Source organism: Schistocerca cancellata, chromosome 1 (assembly GCF_023864275.1).
Source record: "Schistocerca cancellata isolate TAMUIC-IGC-003103 chromosome 1, iqSchCanc2.1, whole genome shotgun sequence".
Lineage (NCBI taxonomy): Eukaryota > Metazoa > Arthropoda > Insecta > Orthoptera > Acrididae > Schistocerca > Schistocerca cancellata.
Window position 1 is genome coordinate 763,701,477 of NC_064626.1, and position 19,333 is coordinate 763,720,809.

The 19,333-nt window shown below is 41.9% G+C and overlaps 2 protein-coding genes across 5 annotated transcripts in view; one reads left to right on the plus strand and one right to left on the minus strand.

Moving 5' to 3' along the window:
- LOC126186823 (uncharacterized) overlaps positions 1–1,596 on the plus strand; it is a 298,174-nt gene extending 296,578 nt beyond the window's left edge. For all 4 annotated transcript variants that reach the window (XM_049928246.1, XM_049928247.1, XM_049928245.1 and 1 more), the window contains exon 9: positions 967–1,596. In XM_049928246.1, coding sequence (XP_049784203.1) covers positions 967–1,073 — 107 coding nt within the window. In that variant the 3' untranslated portion in view covers positions 1,074–1,596. The remainder of the gene's footprint in view (positions 1–966) is intronic.
- A 117-nt stretch (positions 1,597–1,713) lies between these two features.
- Positions 1,714–19,333, minus strand: part of LOC126186869 (selenoprotein K-like) — a 33,896-nt gene continuing 16,276 nt past the window's right edge. Inside the window, exon 4 of the mRNA XM_049928248.1 lies at positions 1,714–2,207. Within this exon, the coding sequence (XP_049784205.1) occupies positions 2,117–2,207 (91 nt within the window). The 3' untranslated portion in view covers positions 1,714–2,116. The remainder of the gene's footprint in view (positions 2,208–19,333) is intronic.

Sequence of the window (19,333 nt, forward strand, 5' to 3'; positions counted from 1 at the left end):
CACTACTTCCAACCAGAGGAAGAATTGTGTGGTGTTGCTTCTGGAAATGATCTTGATTTTTTTGCTATAAATGCACACACGGAAAACATGCACCAACTTTGGCGGCCAGAATGAATTCCTTGCTTAACCAAACACTAAAATTGTAAAAAAAGATGAATTTGATCTTCACAAATCTCACTGTCTAATAGAGTAACGGGAAGTCTGATCAAAATATTCTCTAAGACAAACATAGCAACAAAGTTGTTGCCTATGTTAAGGCAGGAAAAGAAAATCTGTGTTTCTGATGCCAACATTGTCGTACAGAAGTATTAGTGAGAAAAATAATTTTAATGAAAAGAGGTATCACATATGTATCACACAAGATGACATTTTGACAGAGCAGACTTCACTCTATTTCATATAGATTAAGGACTGTTAGGCTTGTCAATTTTTACTGTTTGTCAAATCAAAATGAATGAATCAGATAAATCTATTCATCTCAATGATAGAAGCTTAATGGAAAGCATTTTTTGAAAGGAGGATTGTTACATTTCACTTGTCTAGAGACCACAAACAAATCTGTAAAGGTATAAAGCTGAACAACAAAACTTACCACCACCCTAAATAAATGTGGTCTGCATCTGCTGAAATAAAACACATGCCAACAGGTAAGAGCAGTGATATAAAAATGTTAAATGTACAGAGCTTTGTATCAACTCAAATAAAATATGCAGTGTGGCCCGTCTCTCTTTCCTCACTTTGCAAACCAAAGCAAGAAGCCCAACTATGTGAATAAACTATTTCAGTATTCTGTTAAATTTAGTCTTTTGAAAGCATGCCAGTCTTTTCTATGTAGAAGCTCACACCTTTATTTCTTTTATAAAATCTTATAAAACCTGTTCATGGGGATACACTGTTGTGTGTTTCTGTAGGCAATGTATTTTTGACATTTCAGTATAAGTTGTAATGTATTATTCCTTTTCACAGGTATATTTGATTGCGTTGGAAGAACATGGAGCATATATGCTGACAATCCAACAAAAAGTAATCCAGTTGTCGTGCTTCCACTGTTTTTGAAATCTACAAAAAAATAGTTCAAGAGAAATGGAGGGAACATCTATCATCATGTAATCACCAGATCACATCGATGAGCATCTGAGTTACCTTCGTTTGAAAATATGTTCCTTGTGCACAGTGTAAATGTTAACCATTATGTGAATATAATTTTAAAGTAAAAGCATTAATATCTTCAAGCACTTGCATATTAGTAATGAATGAGGAAAATTAGATGATGGATTTCAGCTGCAGAAGATTTTGCATCTCTAATTATTTAAATTTTCTGTAACTGACGACCACACATACCAAACCCCCCTATGTGCATCCACTACTTATATTTTTGTGTCACTAACAGAATAAAATTTTTTACCACTATAAATGATGAAATTTAAGGTTTCATACAACGCAGCTTCAACAGAATTTTGGAACTCCAGTATTCATATAAAGATGTATTTTTATTGTATTCACTGTATGCCAAAAACTAATTAACTTAGAAGATTACCACAGATTAATTACTATCATACAATGCAGAATAAACATTACATCCATTTTTATTGTTAATATGTGTGTCATTTTTATGTATTATGCTTTGTGCTTATTCCAAGTATCATTGAAACAATGATAGACTTGTTAGCTGCCAGGAAATAATGATTATGTAGCTTTTAATGAAAGACAAACTTGCACTGGAGTATTTTATTTGTACATTCAAATTACATAAAAATTTATCATTACACTGAAATTTTAACACATCTAACAATAATACTTCAATTTCAAGATCTTCATAAATATATATTTCTAAACTAGGGAGTACGTATACTGTGTAGATCCCACATCAGTCAGCACCACTCCAGGTGTACTGGTTTTACTAGTGCAACTTCATAAGCAGTTAGCACAAACAATGGCTTAAACAAATTTTGATTTATACCAAATTTAGTAAAATAGAACAGAAGAGGAATGGCCATTGCTGTGTTTCTGCTAGAATCCACACAGGATTATCACAGCTTGTGCATCTTATGATAAGATACTATGCTGTGATACTCTTGCCTCCTACGGCTATGCCGTTAGGAGGCTAAGTTTAACCTCATCCTCCTGTACCACAAGGCAGTGAACTAAGATCCGCTGTACCTCCACTGCCAAATCCTCCAAGACGGCGTCTAGGTGCTGGTGGTGGACTGAAAATGTAAGCAATAAAACCAGTTTTAAACTGTATGTAGGGTTCAGCTAGCTGTTTTGGCAGTTAAACTAGATGAATGTTTTTGTCCAAAATGTGAACATATCTTACACAGAACCAATCTGGTGCTGTAACAAAAAATAGTGATGTAACAACTCACAAATAGGAAAAAAGAAAGAATATAATAAAAATCAGTCAACACTTTCATACTAGGAAGAATAAGTATGTTCTCAACATTATAAAACACAAACAACAAAAAAGGAAGTTATCACAATTATGTCATAAATGTAAGCATACATACAAGGCCACCTGTGCAGCAGCCAAGTCTTATACCAACTCCACTGTAACTACTCAACTGCTGCAGTGATTTTTGTGTGAGCATGTTGACTGACCATCTGTCCACATATATGGCCAATCACTGCCAAAATAAAGCCAAGGGGAAGACTATCCACTTATCAGTCAAGCATCCTGACTGATTGAACATGTGACGTCAATGGCTGCTTCTCGACCCTTGCTATTTGGATACAAACTTATCTGAACTGCTCAGGTGGAAACTAGGCTTTCTTCAATACATTCTTTGGTTCCAAAATCCCTCAGCTGCATCTTCACTAATCAGTCTTGTTCACCTCTGCCCATTTCGAACCCATAAGGGAAAAGTGGTGGTCAATTTTTCTTAACCTACATGTAAAGTGAAAGAAAGATTACCTTGCTACAGTCAGTAGATGTCTATATACATATATATTCTCTCTCTCTCTCTCTCTCTCTCTCTCTCTCTCTCTCTCTCTCTCTCTGTCTGTCTGTCTGTCTGTCTGTCTGTCTGTCTGTCTGTGTGTGTGTGTGTGTGTGTGTGTGTGTGTGTGTGTGTGTGTGTGTGTGTGTGTGTGTGTGTGTGTTTATTTTAACACACCCCCACCTTCAAATAGAGATTCAAATCAACCTAACAAAATATTCACAGGCTATTTCCATTGCACCTACCACTTCAAGTGTATGACTGTCATTAAACAGAAAATTTCTGTATGTACTTCCTATATTTTATAGTCACGCAATACAACAACACATCATATGCGGGTTCCACCATACATTTGTCACATTCATTTCTGCAATAGGAAAATGAAATCCTACATTGCTAACTTAACATTGTAATTTTTTGACAGCAAAATTTATTCTTTCATCTTTACATCATCAGACAGTTATTCTTAAAGTTTTGAAAGTTCAGACTTCAAAGCATGATAAACAATAGCCGCTTCCAAATCACTTTTGCAAGTTAAAGCAATGTGTGATTACTAGAAGCAGAGGCCAGGCCTTCACTGTTCTGCTGCACTCTAGTACTCTGTCAGGAGTACACAAATGAACGTTTCTGTACAATTTCTTCTTCTGAATAGATTTGGAAGTGAAAGTGATTGGACTGTGATTTGTGGATTCTTTCACTTACACAGACATTGTTTTTAATTAGTTCAAGAAATTCATAGCACAGAAACTGACTTGAACATTGAAGTCTGTCCAAATAACAGCTTACCACAGCAAGAAGATTTGCAGTTAGTGTACACCACACTGTCTACTCCAAAAACAGAAGGTTTGATTTTAATTCTGTCAGCAGATGGTAAATAGGTTTAAATCTAAGTTCAAGATCGTAATGGCGATGAATCACAGCTTCAACAATTCCACAAAAAAACATGTAATGAATGGCATGTGCCTTGATTTCTCCCTATTGTGCTAATAAAACTAAAATGGAGGAAGTAAGGACTATTGGCAAAATCTTTTTAAAAGACAACCACAAGCAGAGATGAATAGGATCTTCTTTAATGATAACAAGCCTGTTTTTGAATTAGCTCCACATCATTTGTTTATATTTCTGTAATTAAGAAACCATCGGCAGGCTTCATTTTAAACCTCAGTCAAAACTGTGTGTCTTTCCAACACATTTTTGAGCACTAATGACAGGAGAATGTAATGGTGCATTAAAATGTGTGAATACAAAATCAGCTCACTGTTGAGCCATCTTCACGTATAAAATACAGAAAATTGCATAAAAGAGGTGAATAATAGTATCTTACACGTTATATTTAAACTTCCCTTATGTCGTACATAGCAACAAAAATTTATTAATTCAGTCTGTATCAGCATATGCATTACAATCTTGAGATTGATACTGGTAATTATCATACGTCCATGTGTGGATGAAAATATGATGTATTCCTTACAATGCTAGTTACAGGAACAAGGAAGTAGTTTTACTACAGCTTGTGGAGAACTGGCCACATATGTAGTGCTAATGCTACATGTAAAAGCCAACTGCCAGATGATGCTACTAGAGCCAACAAAGTTTTACTAAGTTGTGCCTCTATAATAATATAAAGAATTCTAATGTAGCTAACATTATATTAGATTCATGTTATATAAAATGTAAGGAACTATGTTCAGTTTCTACAATATGTAGCAACAACCTGTGGTGGGCATGATAAGACATCCTGTGAAACATTACTAAATGCCTTCTCTGACCACTACCTAGAAAAGACAGCGCAGAACCACACTCATGATGGAAATGTATTGGATCTAATGGCAACAAATAGACCCAACCTCTTTGTGAATGTCCACATCAAAACAGGTATCAGTGATCCTGACGCAGTTGTGGCAACAATGATTGTCAAAGCACAAAGGATAAAGGATAACTAAAACCAGCAAACGGATATATACTTCCATTAAACTAATTTTTTTCTTAAAATCAGTAGTGTCATGGCTCAATGAGGAACTTTAAACTTTCAGCATCGGACAGGAGCATCCAGATTAATTATGGCTCAAGTTTAAAAGAATAGTTGATCATGCACTGGATAGATATGTACCCACCAGAGAAGTTTATAATGGGAGGGACCCTCCATGGTATACTGTCACTGTAAAGAAACTTCTATAGAAACAGAGACTACTGCATAATAGGTGTAACATTTGGCTGTCAAGAGAACAATGCACGAAGCCTTAATTGACTACTGTAGCAAAATACTGTCAAATGACATTTCAGAAAATCCAAAGAAATTCTGGTTGTATATAAAGGCTGTTAGTGGCACCAAAGCTAGTGTCAAGTCCCTAGCGAATGAGACAGGAACTGAAATGGAGGGTAGCAAAGCAAAAGCTGAAATGCATAACTCTGTTTCAAATGTTCCATTAGAAAGGAAAAGCCAAGAGAACTGCCTCAATTTAACCTCCGTACAACTGCAAAGGTGACAAATTATTATTAGCATCAGTGATGTTGAGAAACAGCTTAAATCATTAAAATTGAATAAAGCTCCATGGCCCAATGGAATTCCTATTGTATCCTACACTGAATTTGCAGTTGAGTTGGTTGGTTGGTTTATTTAAAAGAGGGGGATGGATTGAACTGCTAGGTCCTTGGTCCCTCGTTCCAATTAGAATAATTCCACATGGGTGGGAGTAAAATTATCGAGGCATACAAAACACAGCTGGAAGAAAGGAGAAAACCACAAGAATGACAGAAGGGCAACAAACACTACAATGGACAAAATCGGACAAGAAAATCACAGAGAGATGCAAGAAACGTGTAGAAGAAATCAAAATAAGAGAGCAAATTACCATGGCTGGCCAACCATGGGGATAAGAAGGAGAAGCTAGCCACTCTGCAACACATTACAACCTCTACCCTAAAAGCACTAGGGTGGAGGACACAGAGGGACGAAGGACAAGTGCTAACACTTAGATCAAATAATAAAACCCACCCTCACGAATAAAATGTAAAACTCAATTTGCTGTTGAGGCATTGTCGCTTAACACCAAAGGTAGGGTGCTGAGAAAGTTAAAAGTCCGCTGCAGAGCGGCTAAAAGTGGGCAGCCCAGCAAGAGGTGGACGACCGTCATTTGTGAGCCACAGCGACACCGAGATGGCTCTTCACGATGGAGGAGGTAACCATGCATTGGCCACGTACGGCCAATGTGGAGCCAGCAGAGGACAACTGATTCCCTGCGAGAGGACTGCATGACAGACTTCCACACATTCTTAATCTCCTTAATGACACGCAATTTGTTGTGTGTACTGTTATGCCATTCCATCTCCCAAAGCCGAAAAACCCTGCAGCGTAAGATGGAACGCAGGTCAGTTTCAGAGATGCCCATCTCCAGAAGCTGTTTCCGCATAGCCTGTTTGGCCAGCATGTCGGCAAATTCGTTGCTTCGGATTCCAACATGTCCTGGGGTCCACACAAACACCACTGAATGATAGGACTGCTCCAGGGCATGGATGGAGTCCTGAATGGATGCTACCAAAGGATGGCGAGGGTAGCATTGGTGGATAGCTTGTAAGCTGGTCAAGGAGTCAGTACACAGGGCAAGAACAAATGTGCTCAAGAGCACGAGATATGGCCGCCAGCTCTGCAGTGAAAACACAGCAGCAATCTGGCAAGGAGTTCTGTTCAATATGTCCTTCACAAACATATGCGAAGCCTACATGACCATCAGCCATCAAACTGCCGCTGTAAACCACTTCATGGCCCCAGTACATGTCTAGAATCAAGAGGAAGTAATAGCAGAGAGCTGCAGGGTTAACAGAGTCCATAGGGTCATGCGAAAAGTCCAGAAGAGTCTGCGGCCTAAGTGTACACCATGGAGGTGTACGTGAATGGACCTCGAGGAGAGGTGGTAATGGAAAGGACTCCAGTTCAGACAGAAGGAACCGGATGCAAACCACAATCATAAGCCCTGACCTCAGCAGCCGATGCGGGAGATGAACCGCCGTGGTTGGGAAAAGGAGACAGTAATTCATATGTGCAGGAGAACTACGAACGTGTGCAACATAACTGGCGAGCAGTTGTGCACACAAAGCCTACGTGACCATCAGCCATCGCGCCGTCAGTGTAAACCTTCTATGGAGGGACTCCGGCCTCCATCAGGACAGTGGTCACCAGACTCATTCTAAAAGCTCCCGTCGCTAGGCGAACACCACAGTGATGCACTGGGTCAAGTAAATGCAACACTGAGGGTGCCGCTGAACCATAAACCAGACTCCCACAGTCAAGGCAAGATTGAACAAGGGCTCTGTAGAGCTGCAGCAGTGTTGAGAGATCTGTATCCCAGCTGGTGTTGCTCAGGCAGCGGAGGGCATTGAGATGCTGCCAGCACTTCTGCTTAAGCTGACTAAGGTGAGGTATTCAAGTCAATCGGGCATCGATAACCAGTCCTAAAACTCGATGTGTCTCCACTATAGTGAGTGGATCGTCATTAACGTAAATTTCTGATTCTGGATGAGTGGTGCGATGCTGACAGAAATGCATGACATACGACTTCATGGGTGAAAACCTGAAGCTGTGGGCTAGAGCCGATGACTGTGCCTTGTGAATGGCTTCCTGTCGGTACTCCTCAGCAACACCAGTACTGGAGGAGCAGTACAAAATGCAGGAGTCATCCACATACAGAGAAGGTGAGACCAACAGCCCTACAGCTACTGCTAGACCTTTAATAGCCACTCAATACGGAGCCCTGCAGAATGCCATTCTCCTGAATACATGGGGAACAATGGGAGGCACTGACTTGGACACAGAAAGTACGAAGCAACAGGAAATTTTGGATAAAAATTGGGAGCAGCCTCCAGAGACCCCACTCATACAACATGGCAAGGATACGATGTCACTAGGTCATGTCGTATGCTTTACACAAGTCAAAAAAGATGGCAACCAGATGTTGGCATATGGAAAAGGCTCTTCAGATGGCAGACTTGAGGGACACAAGATTATCAGTGACAGAGCGATCCTGGCTGAAGCCACCCTGACATGGAGGCAGTAGGCCAAGTGACTCCAGGACCCAATCCAACCACCGACACACCATACATTCCAGCAGCTTACAAAGAAAGTTGATGAGGCTGATGGACCAGTAGCTATCCACATGAAGCGGGTTTTGACCGAGTTTGAGCACCAAGATGACAAGGAGATGTTGCTTTTAGTCAGATGAAATATGTTTAATCATCTGGATCCTATCCCACCCAAGAGCTGTGTCGGGGCAATCTGCAAGGGCACTGCGGAGCTCCCGCTCTTTAAATCGGGTGTTATAGGGCTCACTGTGGTGTGCAGTGAACAAGAGGACTTTACTTTCCATCTGCTGTTTGAGGGTGTGAAAGGCCGGGGGGTAGTTCTCAGACGCAGAGGCTTGGGCATAGTGCTAAGCAATGTGCTCGGCAATCACATTTGCGTTGGTACATAACACGCCCGCGCCATTGATGTTAATGCCAGGGACACCTGTTGGGGTCTTGTACCCAAAAAAACATTTGATCTTCATCCAGAATTGGGAAGGTGACGTATGGCACCCAATGGTCAAACACATACCTCTCCCAACACTCCTGTTTCTGTCACTTTATAAGCTGGTGAACGTGGGCACAGAGCCGCTTAAAGGCTCTAGAGAAGGGTGCCACTTATGTCACTGTAGAGCTTGCCAACGTCCTTTAATTGCCTCAGTGACTTACGGCGACCACCAAGGGACTATTTTTCACCGGGGGCACCCTAAAGAACGAGGGATCACACTTTCCGCCGGAGGAATCATCATTGTGACTTGCTCAATCTCAACATTGATGGCCCCACGTGGGGGAGATTCAGCGGTGACAGTAGAGGTGAAGGCTTCCCAGCCTGCCTTGTTTAAAGCCAATTTGCATTGGCGTCCATGGGCATGATGCTAGGGGAGTGACAGGAAGACGGGGAAGTGGTCACTATTACACAGGTGTCACGTACTCTCCAGTGGATAGATGGGAGAAAGCCAGGACTGCAAACCGAAAGATCAATGGCCAAATATGTGCCATGTGCCACACTGAAATGTGTGGGGGCACCTGTATTTAAGAGGCAGAGGTCGAGTTGTGACATTTTTTACCTCCGTACCTCGGCCAGTAAGCATGGCGCCACCACATAAGGGGTTATGCGCTTTAAAATCTCCCAAAAGTAGGAAAGGTTTAAGCCGAAAGTAGGAAAGGTTTAGGAGTTGATCAATCGGTGCAGCCAATACTCTCAGGGGTACTGCACCATCTGGAGGAAGATATACATTGCAGACAGTTACTTCCTGCGTCATCCTTATCCTGACAGCCACAGCTCCAAGAGGGGTTTGAAGAGGCACAGGTTCACTACATACATAGATGCAAACTCCACCTGACACTATTATAGTCGCTATGGTTCCTGTAATATCCCTCATAGCCCTGGAGGGCAGGGATCCACATTGCCGGGAACCAGGCTTCCTGGAGGGCAATGCAGAAAGCAGGTGTAGAGCTTAACAGTTCCACTGGAGGATTACATGATCGTGAGACTGAGAAGGCAGGAAACACTCAATGAGGCAGTCCACGCCCCAAGGTCACCTGCTGCAACCAGATGAGTACCTGTGTGATTGACATCCATTGTGTCTGAGGGACCAGCAAGATCTAGGTCCTCAGCAGCCACTAGATTCTCCACCTCATCCTCAGACACAGAGCTTTTAGGCAGTGGTGGTATGGGTGCCACACAGTGCCTTGGTTCTTGGGGGTATTTTTCTTTTTACATTTGTCCGGCTGGGAAGGCTTCACTGATTCAGTCTCAGGGACTGAGGAGAACTGTGAAGCCCTTTGATCAGCTACCTGTGGTTATTTCAGCCACTAGTGGGTGTCAGCTTTGGCACTGGTAGGAACCTGGGAAGGGAGTGACCCGAGGGATCCCTTCCTGGCGATAGGAGCCAAAGAAGACTTACACCTCTCTGGCGGAGAAGTGGGCAATGGCATCCCCAATGGTTGGAGGAGGTGTTGCTCCTGAAGTAGGTTGTGCAGGAGGAATATGGAAGGAAGTGCCTTCCACCATCAAAGGGGCAGGTGGAGTCTGACGGCTCAGAGCCAACTGTACGCAGCAGAATGGAAGATGGTAGAACCGTTGTCATAGTGGTGGCGTAGGTTGACGTCATATGCACAGGATGTAGCCTTTCATATTTTCTCTTAACCACAGTATAGGTCAGTCGGTCCAGGGTCTTGTATTCCATTATTTTTCTTTCTTTCTGGAGAATCCTGCAGTCTGGCGAGTAAGGCAAATGGTGCTCTCCACAGTCAACACAGATGGGAGGCAGAGCACAGGGAGTATTGGGATGTGAAGCACATCAACAATCCCAACATGCGATGCTCCAAGTACAGTGGGAAGACATATGGCCGAACTTCCCGTACTTAAAGCACCACATTGGGAGAGGGATATATGGCTTTACTTCATAGTGGTAGACCATCATCTTGACCTTCCTGGGCAATGTGTCACCCTCTAAGGCTATGATGAAGGCACCGGTGGCAAACCTGATTATCCCTCAGACCACAATGGAAACCTGGCCGCTCTAAATTGGTGCGCAGTCATCGTCAGACTGCAAAAGAAGGTCCCTGTGAAATATGATACCCTGAACTATATTTAAGCTTTTATGGGATGTGATAGAAACAGAAACATCCCGCAGCTTGTCATAGGTGAGTAGTGCCCATGAATGGGCAGAGGATGCTGTTTTGATCAAGACGGACCCTGAATGCAGTTTGGACAAGCCCTACACCTCCCCAAACTTGTTCTCTAAATGCTCCATGAAAAACTGACGTTTCATTGGCAAGAAAGATTCCCACAAACTCTCATACAGACGAGGTACCATTGTGAATAATCTTCACTGCCATCCTTAGCCTGGCACTCCCCCCATGAAGTGGCCAGGGAGAGGAACGATTTGGGGTCATATTTCTCAGCATTGACATTATGCCTTGACTGCTTAGAAACTGCTGGTGTTTGACCACCAGCAAGAGATGACATATTACACCTCATGGCGCGTCATCCACCCTGATGCCACTCACTGACCAGGGGCCCTCCTCACGGCTGCCACCCAGCCACAGCAAATGCCACCTGGCAGGACGGTCATTGCCGGGAGTTCCAATGCCCCAGAGTGACGGACATCTATGCCTTGGCACACGTGGGGAGTTAACGGTGCAGCATCAGCAGAGCAATCCCCAGATTGTCAAGGGGCTACAGCCAACAGGGTACATGGCGGCCCCACTACAATGGGCTGGCTACCGAGCTGGATATCAGGCACAAGTAAGCTACGAAGTCCATTATCGTCGACAGTGCAGAAAGCAATACTGCACAGAGGATGGAGGAAAATGCATCCAGGAGGGTGATCTTACCCAACAGCTGGAGAATGAGTGGGAGTCCACATCCACACCAACTAAGGATTCGAGAGGTCTCAGTGCGTGATTGACACTGTGCACCATGTATGGCACCCTTCCCCAATTGGCTTGCTCCCTTAAAAAAACTGTGGCCAGTGGTTGGAAAAAAAAGCACAGGTAAAACCCATCTACAAGAAGGGTAGTAAAAATGATTCACAAAGCTGCCATCTGACATCACTTTGTTGTTGAATCTTAGCACATGTTCTGATCTCTAACATTATGAGGTATCTTTAACAAAATGAACTACTCCTTGCCAACCACAACAGATTCCGAAAACATGACCATGTGAAACCCAACTCTCACTTTTCTCACATGACACATACTGAAACTTTTCAATCAAAGCAGTCAGGTGGATGCAGTATTTCTTGATTTCTGCAAAGCATCTGACTCGGTACCACATCTACACTTATTGTCAAAAGTTCAATCATAGTGATATCAAGTGAAATTTGTGACTGGATTACAAACTTTCTGGTAGGGAGGACACATCATGGTATCCTAGATGGAGAGTCTGATGTAAAAGTAACTTCATATTAATGACCCTGCAGATTATATTAAGAGCAACCTCAGACTTTTCGCAGATGATACAGTTATCTACAATGAAGTGCTGTCTGAAAAAGCTGTGAAAATGTTCAGTCAGAGCTTGATAAGATTTCCACGTTGTGCGAAGATTGGAAATTTGCTTTGAACATTCAGAAATATAAAACTGTGCATTTCACAAAATGAAAAAAATGTAGTACCCTGCAAACTAAAGTCAATGAGTCACAGATGGAATCTGCCAACTCATGCAAATACAGTACCTGAGTGTAGGAATATGAAATATTATGATCACATAGGTTCTGTTGTAGGTGGTAGACTTCAGTTTATTGGCAGAATACTGGAGAAGTGCAGTCAGTCTACAAAGGAGATTTGTAAGGAATCATTTGATCCAGTCTAGAATCTGCTCAAGTGTTTGGGACCCTTACCGAATAGGACTAACATGGTATATTGGCGTGTGGGAGAGTTACAGTGCAGGTGAAAAAACTGAACTGGCAGACAAAGATAAATGAAAGATCCCAAGAAAGTATACTACCAGAGTTTCAAGAACAAACTTTAAATGATGACTCCAGGAATATACATAAATCACAAAGGGAGCATGAGGACAAGATTAGAATAATTGCAGCACACAAACACACACAGGCATTCAAACAATCATTCTTCCCATGCTCCATACTTGAATGGTAAGGGGAAGAAACCCCAACAACTGGTAGAACAGGAAGTACCTTGTCAAGCACTTCACGGCGATTTTCAGAGTATGGACATAGACATAGATGTAGAACCACATACCGAACCTAAGCAGCTCATTAAGTAATACAAATCAGGACACACTAAAAAAGAAGAAAATTAAAGGGTCACCACAAAACAGAACAACATTTTTAAAATACAGCAAAGTATGTACAGTGCCAATGGTCAAATTATAAATCCATAATATTAAATAATAAAGTGGGCAATACTGCAACCTCAAAGCTTAGTGCAAATTCCAACCAGTATTAGAAGTGGCTTTAATTATAAACCAGCAAATACACCGACGGCAAAAATTGCAACGCAAAGAATGAGTTGTGAGATATAAATGAAAGCTTGTATGGGTGTTTGTACATTTGAAAGATGATGTCTACTCAAATTTCGCACCAGTCACATAAGAGTGGCACAAGTATATGCCAGTCAGGTTTGCTTTAAAAACATGTAACAGTCACGAGATTTCTTTACCTTTAGAGACTGAACACAGTGAGTTGATGTGAGTCAGGAATGTCTACGGCACCAAAGAGACCATCATTTAAATCTCTCTGAGTTCAAATAAGATCGTGTAATAGTTAAAAGAAGCTGGATGTTCTTTTTGCAATATTGTAGAAACACTTAGCAGGAATGTAGCCACTGTACACGATTGCTGGCAGCAGTGGTCATGGAAACGTACCATCACAAGAGGAACAGGCTCCAGATTGTCACTTGGTGCTACTGAGAGGGAAGCATATGGCTTGGCACATCATACTGCATCGGCAGCAGCAACTTTAGCAGCAGTTGGCACCACAATGACACAATGAGCTGCTACATATTCGTTACTTCATGGACAGCTCCAAACTAGATGCCTTATAGCGTGCATTCCACTATACCCAAAACATTGCCATTTGCGACTTCAGAGGTGTCAAGTGAGAACTCATTGGAGGACTATTGTGTTTCCTGATGAAAGTTGGTTCTGCCTCAGTGCCAGTGCGGGCCGTGTGTTTGTCAGGAGCAGACCAATTGAAGGCCTGCAACCAATCTGTCTACTTACTAGAAATGCAGGACCTACACCTGGAGTTATGGTGTCAGGGGGGCGTGATTTTGTGTGACAGCAGAAGCATCCTCATAGCTATCCCATGCATCTCGACTGCAAACTTTCATGTCAATCTGACGATTCGACCTATTGTGCTGCCATTCACAAACAGCATTCCAGGCGGTGTTTTCAGACAGAATAATGCTCACCCACATACCACTGTTATAACAACATGCTCTACAGTGTGTTGACATGTTGCCTTGGCCCTCTCATCTGGCACCTGTACAACAATGCATGCACATCTGCATTCTTGCATTCAACAGTTTGGCAGTTACACCAGTTATTAATGTACCAGCTTTCAACATTTGCAATGGCTTATCTTGTGTTTACATTAATCTGTAATCTTGAAATGCTAATCACTTAAATAGGTTACCTAGACAAATGTGTTCCACAATTTCATTACTCTACTTTAATAAATTTTTTTGTGTTTTGATTTTTTTTTCAACCAGTGCAGATGGATAAAATTTAATTGGTACAACTAAGCCATAGCAAGTTACATTAAAGATAGTTACAAGGATCAAACTTCATGAAGATAAGATTAATTCCTTACACCTACGTATTTGCTATAGATTATATCATTAAAGACTATCACACATGAAGCATGTGAAGAAACAAGTTAACTGATGAACATTAAGCATTGTTTCTATTTATTTTGTAACACAGCACGTTTCTGAAGTCATATTCGAACCAACATCCAGATGACGTGGGTTTATGTATAATCCAATTAAGCTTAAGGTTCCTGTATTAAACACACAATACATATACACTGAGTGAGAACTCAGTTTTAGTCCTCCACATAAAATAAGCAAACAGCTGAAGTTACACACTTTTAATTTCAGGTTTAGGTGTGAAGTGTAACCAGCATTATATGTGGTCTTTATTGTGAAACCTGAACAAACATATCTTACTCTGTGTGTGTGTGTGTGTGTGTGTGTGTGTGTGTGTGTGTGTGTGTGTTTTGTGATACATTTTAAGCTTAATTGCATTACACACGTCTATGTCATCTAGGTATCGGTTCGAATATGATGTGACTTACCAAACAAAAGCGCTGGCAGGTCGATAGACACACAAACAAACATAACCACACACACAAAATTCAAGCTTTCGCAACCAACTGTTGCTTCATCAGGAAAGAGGGAAGGAGAGGGAAAGACAAAAGGATGTGGGTTTTAAGGGAGAGGATAAGGAGTCATTCCAATCCCGGGAGCGGAAAGACTTACCTTAGGGGGAAAAAAAGGACAGGTATGCACGCACGCACGCGTGCGCGCACGCGCGCTCGCGCGCACGCACGCGCGCGCTCCCCCGCACACACGCACAAGCAGACATTTGTAAAGGCAAAGAGTTTGGGCAGAGATGTCAGTCGAGGCGGACGTACAGAGGCAAAGATGTTGTTGAAGGCAAGTGAGGTATGAGCGGTGGCAACTTGAAATTAGGGCAGGATTTTAGATCCACCCTTCATGAAATCCTCCCCACTCCACCAAGAGTGTCTTTCCGCCGTCCACCTAACCTTCGTAACCTCTTAGTTCATCCCTATGAAATCCCCAAACGACCTTCCCTACCCTCTGGCTCCTATCCTTGTAACCACCCCCGGTGTAAAACCTGTCCCATGCACCCTCCCACCACCACCTACTCCAGTCCTGTAACCCAGAAGGTGTACACGATCAAAGGCAGAGGCACGTGTGAAAGCACCCACGTGATTTACCAACTGACCTGCCTACACTGTGAAGCTTTCTATGTGGGAATGACCAGCAACAAACTGTCCATTCGCATGAATGGACACAGGCAGACAGTGTTTGTTGGTAATGAGGGTCACCCTGTGGCTAAACATGCCTTTGTGCACGGCCAGCACATCTTGGCACCGTCCAGGTTATCTGGATACTTCCCACTCACACCAACCTGTCAGAACTCCGGAGATGGGAACTTGCCCTTCAGTATATCCTCTCTTCTCGTTATCCGCCAGGCCTCAACCTCCGCTAATTTCAAGTTGCCGCCGCTCATACCTCACCTGTCTTTCAGCAACATATTTGCTTCTGTACTTCCACCTCGACTGACATCTCTGCCCAAACTCTTTGCCTTTACAGATGTCTGCTTGTGTCTGTATGTGCAGATGGATGCGCGCACGCGCGAGCGAGAACATCCCTGTCCTTTTTTCCCCCTAAGGTAAGTCTTGATTGGAAAGACTCCTTACCCTCTCCCTTAAAACCCACATCCTTTCGTCTTTCCCTCTCCTTCCCTCTTTCCTGACGAAGTAGCCGTTGGTTGCGAAAGCTAGAATTTTGTGTGTATGTTTGTGTGTATCGACCTGCCAGTGCTTTCTTGCTTTCTTTTGGTAAGTCACATCATCTTTGTTATATATATATTAGTTAACTTTTATTTTTATATGATTGTGTGTGGTACTGCTTGAAGATATAATCTACAACAAACACCTAGAAGTAAGATACAGTAAGTTCAAGCCTTGGAACAGTCTTCAATGTAACACCTAATGGCTCAATTGTACCACTTAGGCTTTATCCATCTATTTACTGGTTTGTAATTAAAGTCACTTGTAATACTGATTGTATTTGGCACCTACACCTTTGGTTACAGGACTACTTGGTTTATAATTCAATATTGTTAATTTATAATTTTTTTGAGCACTGGCATTTTACATACTTTCCTGTATCTTAAAATATTTGAATGTTTTCAATTGTGACCATATTAATTTCCTTCTTTTTAGTACGTCCTAGTTTTGTATTATTTAACAAACAGCTTATTTTTGGTGTATGGTTGCTACTGATTGTAGACAATGAACATAGTTCCTTACATTTTGTATAACAAATCTAACAAAGTTCATTACATTAAAATTCTTTATATTATTATAGAGACACAACTTCGCAAAAGCTCATTGGCTAGCGGCACCATCTGGCAGCGTTTACACGTAGCATTAACATTACATATGTGGCCAGTTCTCCAACAGCCGTAATATAGCTACTTCCTTGTTCCTGCAGCTAGTGTTGTGAAGATGTGCCATACTTACATCCACACATGGACTGTATGGTAGTTACCGCTGTCAATCTCCATGCATTTAAACACAAGTGTGGCAATATGAGCACTGGAGAAACATACAGCTAACACCGTAAGTTATGTAAACACGACAACAAAGTTTAGGTAAGGATATAGTTTTATAACCCTTGCCAAATAGATATTCTATGTATTTTGTCAAGGTCTATAAACATTTTTCAGCATGTACATGATAAAGAGTGATTCAGCTCAACAGATTATGACAATGTGTAATGCCTGGAGGGTGGTAAGCACTGAATGAAGTAATTTTTATTGGTACGTACCACAGAATGGAAGTATAAATATAAAATTTACGATACGATTGTTCACCTCTTATAGACAATTTTCTGCATTTTAGATCTGAAGATAGCTCATCTATGATATGAACTAGTAATCAGTAAAGGAGTGTTTGCAATCTTGACACAGGATTTTTTATCCATGCATGTTAACATAACAGATCACCTTTCTTCCAATTTGACAATGTCAGTTAACATAATGGAGCACCCATTAAGTGATTTGAGAGGATGCACTTCCATGAGCAGTGAGATAATCCAGCAATAGAATATCAAAATACATAATATCAAACAATGGAAAGTCCAAGTTGTGAAAAGGGTAGATCACAACTCACCATAAATATGACACACAGTTGCAGACTGGCACAATGAAATGACTGCTACACATTTAGCCTTGCACAAGGTGAGAGAAAAGTAAGACTTATCTAGAAAAGTTTTTATTTTTTCAAAGAACAATATTCTCCCCTTCAAAATAGTTTCCTTCAGCAACTATACACCAGTGGGTACGTCATTCCCTGTCTTGGTAGCAGTGATGAAAGCCTTCAACTGGCTGGGTCTTTCCTTTGAATTTCCCCCGAGTTCCAATATGACATCCTCTACGACTTTCAATTTCAGGAAAATAAAAGAGGCACAAGGACTAAGATCAGGCGAACAGTGGGGCTGTGGAACAACAGGAATGTCTTCTGAGATCAAAACTTCTGAGATGAAAGTGGCCATGTGATATGGGGTGTTGTCATGATGCAGCATCCACTTATCTGCAATGTCTTGTCTCACTTGACTCAACCTTGTGCTAAAGAGGCTTTCAAAGACATCTTTGTAAAACACCTGGTTGACAGTTTATCCTGGACAAACAAATTCTTCATGCACAATATCATTTTTGACACTTTCATTGGTTTTTGAAGTTGAAGGTCTCCCTGAGTGAGTTCATCTTCAATGTATTCACAGCCTTCCAAAAATTATTTGTGCTAGTGAGAAACTTGTGCTCTTGATAATGTTATGTTCCCCACAAACCCATTTCAACTTTTGATCAAATCTCAATGCTCTACATTCCACTGTTCCATTTTCAAAAAAAGAAAAAAGAAAAAAAAGAAAAAAAAAAAAACTTCAATAATGTGACACTCAAAAATCATGTCATGAATGTACAGAGCTGAAACTGGGACCTCCGTCTGGAATGAATCAACACCAGTCTACACAAGTAGAACACAGTGTTGCCAGGTTACTCACAGTGTTGTCAGACATTACTTTTCTCACACATCTAGCACCCCCCCCCCCCCCAAATCTCTCTCTCTCTCTCTCTCTCTCTCACTCTCTCTCACTCTCTCTCACTCTCTCTCACTCTCTCTCACTCTCTCTCACTCTCTCTCACTCTCTCTCACTCTCTCTCACTCTCACTCACTCTCACTCACTCTCACTCACTCTCACTCTCTCTCACTCTCTCTCACTCTCTCTCACTCACTCTCACTCACTCTCACTCACTCTCACTCACTCTCTCTCTCACACACACACACACACACACACACACACACACACACACACACACACACCTAAGGCTTCTTCCCAATCACTCAAAGACTGATCCATTTCCTTTCCAATCAGCCTGTCTTGCCATTCATTCACTGGCTTGTACCTTACATTTATGACCCACATCGCATCTTATCACATTTGATGTTCACTGCCCTGACATATGCAAGTGTGTAATGTCAACTGTTTTTATAAATTTGTCTCCTGAAGTATATTGGTTTTAGCTTTCAAGACCAATATGGACATTACTGTTTAATCTTTATTTTCTGTCTCAGCTCACTCAATTTATCATCCTGCAGGCAGGGGAAGTTGCAAGTGGACTGGAAGAGGAGGGGAGACCAGAATAAGACATAATGGACAGACATATCAAACTACAAGAGTGAAGTGGGGGAGGGGAAACCTGGGACAAGGATCACAGTATCAAAGGATCTATAACTACATCCCAGTGCCATTCCTAATGGGTTGCTCCATCTATCTACATTAATTCAGCAAAGTATATACTATCCTCAACAAAAATCCTAGTTCAACATCCTGGTCCCCTGTCAATGAAGGGCTCCCTGCAGATAAAGACTCCACAATTGGGGTGATAGATCATGGTGATTACATCCAGAACATCTCTGCCAACTGTAACTCTTCCACACCCAAGCTCTGCCATGGAAATCCCATCCCATAAGCCCAGCATAAACTCAAATCCCTAGGCTCACCCCAGCATTTCTCCCTTGGATCCATTTTGTCCCTCATTTCAACCACCCAGTGCA